General features: G+C 53.4%; 1 protein-coding gene across 8 annotated transcripts; it reads right to left on the reverse strand.

The window, feature by feature from the left end:
- Positions 1-4,038: 4,038 nt before the first annotated feature.
- On the reverse strand, positions 4,039-5,172 carry LOC113202298 (proline-rich protein 2-like). Of its 8 annotated transcripts, XM_052269133.1 has the most exons (5): positions 5,012-5,172; positions 4,730-4,888; positions 4,335-4,434; positions 4,251-4,298; positions 4,039-4,190 (listed from the first exon to the last, which is right to left on the reverse strand). In XM_052269133.1, the coding sequence occupies exons 1-5, from the start codon at positions 5,111-5,113 to the stop codon at positions 4,102-4,104; spliced, it is 498 nt and encodes a 165-aa protein (XP_052125093.1). In that variant the 5' UTR covers positions 5,114-5,172; the 3' UTR covers positions 4,039-4,101. The 8 variants fall into 8 exon arrangements, with proteins under 8 accessions (XP_052125093.1, XP_052125092.1, XP_052125089.1 ...); XM_052269132.1 differs by having other exon boundaries at positions 4,039-4,298; positions 4,371-4,434; XM_052269129.1 differs by having other exon boundaries at positions 4,039-4,298.
- Positions 5,173-6,919: the final 1,747 nt, after the last annotated feature.

Consider the following 6,919-nt stretch of genomic DNA (forward strand, 5'->3'; position numbering starts at 1 on the left):
CCTCCCCTTGAGCGCTCTCCGGAATCAGTCTGCTGCTGCGGGGCCTGCGGGGGCTGACAGCTCGCCGCGCCGCGCCACAAAAGGGGAGCAGCTCGCGAGCACTCGGATGGAGGGCCTCTCCTCTGAGCGGCCACTCTTGCGCGCCGCGAATCGCCCCCACTTTGCCTGACTATGAGAACGCGCGCCACTTGTCATACGGGGGCGACGGCGGCGGCGCCTCCCTAGTGCGGCATGCAGGACTTGCGCGGGCCGAGCATGGCCTCCCGCCGGACCGACTGACTGGCCAGTCGCGGCGAGAGGCAGCGAGGGGAAACTTTCTAGCGCGGATTTGAAGCGCTTAGCTCCGCCCGAGGAGGGTGTGCAGGTGCAGCCCCCGGGCATGGCCGCGAGATAATGCCGGGTAATGGACGCTAAAATGCAAAACCGTCCTCCTTCACCTTCTCCCGGCGCACCAGATACGGCCGGTATTTACACCAATTACAAGAGGAGAGCGGCGCTATCAGGGAGCGCCCCGCAGCGCCACACGACGCCTCTGCGTCCGCGAGGGGCGCCCCGCCCCGCGCCCACGGGCCAGGGGCGCGTGGATAACGCGTGCGAGCTGAGCTGCAAGCACAACCAACCGCCATTTTCTGCTATTATGCGCTGGGTGTGCAAAAAATAATTGTCTCAGTAGGTTAATGTGTTGTTAGTAAGGAAATAATTGAAGAGTTTGTTAAATTGCAAAGTTTATGTAAGCGTTTGCTTAAAAAGTTCCCCTACCGACTTTGAAAAAACACCCAAAAATTGTCCAGAGTTTGTGAACACCACCGTGCAACCTAAATGGCGACAGCTGATAACTGCTTGAAACTCAAAACGCGACCGATCCATTGCGGTTTCTGCTGAGTCGCCGAGAGAGTTTCGCCAGACTGGCAAAACAGCCGACAAACTAAGAACCCGAAGAAATGAGTGGGGTAGGAAGAGGGATGAAGAGAGAGCAGGAGATTTACTCGCTCTTGTGTCAACACGGGCGGCCGCTGCAATTCAACATGCACACATTCCCCTTCCGCAGCCAGAGAGCGCGGCGCCAGGACCGGGAGAGAGAGAAAGAGCGGGGGGGGGGGACAAGAGACGCAGCGGAGCAGCGACTACTGGTATTTACGTTTCTTTTCAGCCGCCCACGCTTGTTCTACTTGGCGGTGGCGATGCGGACGAGGGGCGCCAACCCCGCTCGGAGACGGCGGGGGCGCGGCGCGCGTCCACGCCCGCCCTCGCCTCGAGCCCGAGCGCACACCGCCGCCGTCCTGCCCTGAGCGTCATCGCCGCCGCTCCTCTCGCCAGCGAGGCGTTGAATGTCGTACAGTACCCCTCCTCGCGAACCTAAATGCTGGATTTAGTCTCTTGAGACCCGTTGCCTCACGGTGAGGCGGCCTCATTGAGATCGCTTGCCTCGTCAGAGGTTTTTGAGGACTGTGATTGGCTGAAAACCTCTTGGATAAGCGATCTCAGTGAGGCCGCCTCACCGTGAGGCAACGGCGAGGGGTCCGCAACTAGGTTCGAGCGCGTACACTGGCCGCCCGGAAAACTGGGAAGACCGGGAAAACCACCAGGAAGACTAAAGAAAACCAAAGAAGAACAATCAAATTGGAGGCCACAAATGTCACGGAAAACCGAAAAATATAAGGGAAGACCGGAAAAACTTTAGGAAAGACCTGGAAATTGCAAGGAAGACCAGAAAATGTAAGGGAAGAACGATGGAAATGCGAGAAAACAGCAGAAAACTGGAGGAAGCCTTTAAAAAATCTCAGAAAACCAAGATTGGGAAAACCAAGAAAAAGTTGGGAAGAGCGGGAAAACCTTAGGAAAACCTAGGAAAACCTAGGAAAACTAGGAAGCCCACCACATGTGTACATCGGCAGACCGTACTTGCGGACCCCTCGGGCAACGGGTCTCACGAGACTAAATCCAGCAAAACGGACGCAAAGGGAACGCTGAATAACCCGCGCTTCCAGCCGCCACCCCTACGGCGGCGCCGCGCCGCCCCGCCCCGCCCGAGCGCCCCTATGCGACTTCATCACGCCGTAGTGGAAGATTTGATAGATTGTAATGGTGTTTTAAATCGCTCGAGTCGCGGCGCCGGAGGTTTATGGGGCGCCCAGAGAGGCGCTGCTGCCGGCAGACTGCGGGGCGCCGCGGCTACTCATGCAGGCCGAGTGGCAGGCCGGCGCGGGGCTGCACGAGACCGGACTGAGTTACCTTCGCGGCTGTGTCCACCATGAGGAAGGGTTGTAGGCCTGCTCGGGAGCTGGAGCAGAGCGGGAGAAAGACACGACACGCCGCTGTGGCCGCTCACTCTCGGCCGGCATACGGAGGAGACGGCGGCCCCCCAGGTCCCCGCCGACACGGCCGCGCGGGCCGCTCCGGGCGTTACGTCGCTACGCACGGCCCAGCCCACGGGGAGAACAATTGAAGTGCGATCCCATGCTGTACTGCGGGCGCGAGCGCGGGAGGCTGTTGATAGTGCATCGAAGGTTAACGTACGTGTCCAGCGCGCCCGCCGGGGCGGGGCGGGGCGGGGCGGGGCGGGGGCGTTCCTCGACACAAGAGCGCGGCGTGAGAGCGGCGGCCTCTCGCTCACTGGACCGCGGCTTCTGCCCCGCCCGCCCCGCAGTCGCTCCCTTTCATTTCCCTTTGCCGATAGTTTGCACATAAATCGCCCGACAATTCTTTTGAAGGCAAAAAAATAGAGGAACCTCAGAGGCATATCAAAATCTAACCCCGAGAAAAACTCTACAAGACTTTAAAAAGTCTATTTCTCGATAACCTTAACGGTCCGGATAAGCAAATCCATTCAATTTCCACGCTCCCAACGCCTTTATAAACATCCACAACTCGGTAAGAAAACACATTTATGCAAATTCGTTTTTCTGTTCCTGAATTCCACGGGGGCTTCAAAGGGACATTTCTATTTTGCTGCCACAACACACCACTTAGAGTTTTCAGTGGAAGACGGCTACAAATAATGTAGGGATTGGCATGGCATGGCTTTGACCTTCTTCCTGGAACCACCCCGTGGCTGCCCCCCGAACCCGTTTACCGTACCGCTGGCTCGCGCTGGCTGCTCGCGTTCCCGCCCGCCAGCCTCCCCCGCACGGCATGCGGACCGGGCCGGGCGTGCATCAACATACAGAAACAGAACGCACCAAACCGGACCAATCAAACTGGTGCTTGATTATGCGGGGCCGGCCGGCCGCCCGGGCGGGGCACTGACAGCGCACCGGCGCGTAATGTTGTGACTAGAAAACATTTGCACCTTGTGCGTGCGAAACGAGGCAGGACTCACACAACGTCGCGCTTTATTTTTCAAACGGCATCATCAATTTGCTAGTGATTTTCCATTTTCATTGGCCATGATCTCTGCCGTTTCTGGCAATGGAGCGTCTGGTGATGAACTGCGCTTTAGCAATAGGACATTTTGTGAATTTTAAAATTTGGCTATCACTAAACTTGGTCGTTTGGACTGACGTTTCTTTGTCATATTTTACGAGTGGTGTCACTTTACTCTGCTGTGTATACTGCTATCCTGACTGGGTAGGCCAGGGTGTTATCGAGCGATGGGGAGAGAGAGAAAGAGAGAGCGGGAGAGAGAGAGAGAGAGAGAGAGAGAGAGAGAGAGAGAGAGAGAAAGAAAGAGATTGGGTGGGGGGGTGGGTGCGAGGGCAGGTGTGTTTTGCCCCTTTCCGTGTTTGAGAGATAGAGTGTGTGTGTGTGTGTGTCTGTGTGTGAAGTAATACACATGGTAAAGCAAATGGCGGTTTAATTCTCCGCTCGTCTTGGCGGAAAATGAGAGTGGTCGCTAAGGGCGCGCGGGCTTTTTGCCGACACTCTGGGCCGCTATGAATATTCAGCAGGAAAGTGGAAACAATAGAAGGCGAGAGGATAGCGAGTGCGCGTGGAGTCCGGCCACGCACCTCCGGGTACTCGTCCGGTGTGCGGTTGAGCGGCTGGACGAAAAGCGACCGGATGCGTTTCAAAAACCAGGGTAGTCAATTGAAACAAAAATCAAATTTTGACGAATTATATCACAGCCACATTTCATATTATTTGAATCGAACAAGACAGTGGTTACTCTCCAGCTTTCATCATGATCAGCTGGTTGACCTGATTTCTGACCTGGGGAGGCAATGGAACTCTACGTGGACTTCCGTGGGGACCTCCGTGGGGACCTTCTTTGGGACCTTCTTTGGGACCTTCTTTGGGACCTTCTTTGGGACCTTCTTTGGGACCTTCTTTGGGACCTTCTTTGGGACCTCCGTGGGGACCTTTATGGGGACCTCCGTGGGGACCACCGTGGGGACCACCGTGGGGACCTTCTTGGGGACCTCCGTGGGTACCTCCGTGAGGAACTTTCGGTGGTCCGTCTTCCTGAGTGGCAGGTTGTCCCCCTTGGTGAGGTTCCTGCAAACAGTTAATGACAGTTAGCCTACAGGTTACCTGAAAGATTATTCGGAAACTCCATAACCCCAGGTGAGATCTCTCAGGAAAATAAGGAAACGATTTAGAAAAGAAGCAAAAAAATCGTCCGGATAAGGAAAAGTCACTAGTATCGGTATCGGCTTGAGAACGCACTCACAGCATGTTTTTGACACCCGACTCAAATCTATCGTAACATCTGTATCCTAACCGATCGCCATCCTTTTCCGATAACTTATCTCAACGACCGCTATTAGTCTCATTTCTCTGTCTCACGCACATTTGGCTCTTGGTTCCCGAATGTGAGCGATTTGAGATTCCTGAGGGTGAAGGCGGGGTTCAGGCTCGGGTCCAGGTTGGCGACAGAGCGCCTCACATTGGCGTGCATCGGCTTGAACAGACGGTCGGTGGCCGTGCCGGCCGACACCTGGGTAGACAGCTGAAGCAAAAAGGAGGAGGCGGATGAGCGAGCAGGACAGGAGAGGGATAAATTAAATCGAAATGCAGGGCTTCCCAGGGCCCGTCAGGGCGGGCGGGAGTCCTCCTCGGCGGGAACCCTCACCGCCATCAGGCAGGCGCAGGCGGCGAGCAGGAGGACGGTCGCGTAGGACTTCATGGCGGCGAGTGGCTGGCACGGGGCTGGCGGCGGGTTAGCAGCGAGCATCCCCGCCAGCGGTGCGCCGCCTTTTAATGCACCCGACTGCCCGGGGCGTCGTGACCACAACGTGCGGGGCATGGGCACGGTGCGCACGACCCGGGCGGACGACGCTCCGCGCGCACGACACCACGCAGGCACGGGGGCCACGTCCACGTCCAAAACTAACCCACTTTAATTCAGACCTGCCACTTGTAAAACAATGAGTGTGCAGTTTTGCACAAAAGTGTGCCGTTTCACTGACAAATTTGAGTTAGGTGAGTTCATGGTGTTTAAACATCAAGCATGTACATAGTACGCAAAATCTGCAGACTTGGTCATACACTGGTCTTCTGGTCTTAGTACTAGCCCACGAACTGTCAAAAGTTACACACCAGGGTGTGCAATTCCCTAGACTTTTGCAAACTGTGCAAAGTTTCACATTTGAAAAGCTCACCAATTGGTGCGCAGCTTTCTACGTTTGTTTTACAAACGAATCCTCAGTAATGAAAGTGGTGGTATTTGACCACGGATGGAGTCGCAAACCAATTTTATTTTGTAGCATCGAATCAAAAATTCTAACAGTTACACTTTCCCTCCATGCACCAATGTTACTTTGTAGGCACTTGAAATTCTGAGCACCTGTCATCTACTGTTAAAAAATTTGTAGAGGTACAGAAAAAGCCTGGTTATACCAGTTGCCATGTAAAGGCTGATAAAATCACCAAATCTGTAAAATTACAGACTGCTTAAACTAACTCCACAAAATTTTTGTAAAACTGATACCAAATATTTCTGTAAACATGTTTACGAATGTTTCCTGTAATTTTTACCCACATTTTTCTGAGGTAATATATGTAAGAAAAAAATTTCAGTGGCTTTTTTTTTTTGTTCCTCATATTTCATTGTCAACCACCAACGGGTTTCTTTGGTGAAAAGTGCTTGAACCTACTAAACTACTGAACTACTGGTGGAGTCGTACCCCAACCTCGTGGTCGTGAGCTCGATACCTTGCCCATTGCGTTACGGCGCGCTCCATGCGGGTTGCTCGTCTGTCTCGGTTGCGTCCTACTGTCCCCGCGGGTTTTCATACGGTACGGTTTGCCCTCTCTCCTGACTTTGGTAAGTGATCTTTCGCTGTTCGTTGTTATGCACGAGAGTTCAACATTGAACAAATTTTAGGGCCAATTTTAACCGGATTTCTTATTTGAAAAATTACAGAAAATATCAGAAAAACAGAGTATCTGTAATTTTACGAAAGTACACGGATTTTTACAGAAACTTGTAAAGTTACAGTAGTTTTTCTCGAAAAATAACTAAAATCTGTAATTGTACTGGTACTATAATTTTACCATAGTATTTCGGTACAACTAACGTGTTCTGTAAAATTACATCACAACACAAGACCACACGAATTATCGCTAAAATCACTAACAGTTTTTACAGTGAACAAGCTCTACAAATAACAACCAACTCCATGATAGCAAGTGAAACCATAGTGCCATTTATCGTGTAAGTCGTGCACTGCTTCTTGCGTCGTGGATACTTCAAAGGGGATTTCTCGAAAGTACTTGCCATTACCAACTCTCTTGCGCGAAATAAAAATAACGAACATCCCTAATTTCCGGAGCTCGTGGAGGGTCGTCGCTCCTGCTGGGCCCAGGGGTGCCGCGGCGCGGGGGCGCCGTGAGGCACAGCAGCAGCCCCGGAGCCGAGCAGAGATGCCAGTTAGATTTTCCCTCCTTCCGTCAACGCGATTAAGCGACACGTTTCCCTGCTCCGACGACGAGAAACATTTCGGGGGCGCTGATGAGGTTGGGTAGGTGGGGCCTGGCG

The sequence above is a fragment of the Frankliniella occidentalis genome, unplaced genomic scaffold (genome assembly GCF_000697945.3).
Source record: "Frankliniella occidentalis isolate FOCC.00 unplaced genomic scaffold, Focc_3.1 Scaffold84, whole genome shotgun sequence".
In the NCBI taxonomy this organism is placed as follows: Eukaryota; Metazoa; Arthropoda; class Insecta; order Thysanoptera; family Thripidae; genus Frankliniella; species Frankliniella occidentalis.

What these genes read in the sequence shown, in the direction of transcription:
- LOC113202298 (XM_026416449.2), bottom strand. Translation starts at nt 5,113, where the DNA reads ATGCTCGCTGCTAACCCGCCGCCAGCCCCGTGCCAGCCACTCGCCGCC. An exon ending in CCTGCGCCTGCCTGATGGCG is followed by an intron (nt 4,889 to 5,011) that starts GTGAGGGTTCCC and finishes TTTTTGCTTCAG; the next exon opens with CTGTCTACCCAGGTGTCGGC. An exon ending in TCGGGAACCAAGAGCCAAAT is followed by an intron (nt 4,435 to 4,729) that starts GTGCGTGAGACA and finishes AACTGTTTGCAG; the next exon opens with GAACCTCACCAAGGGGGACA.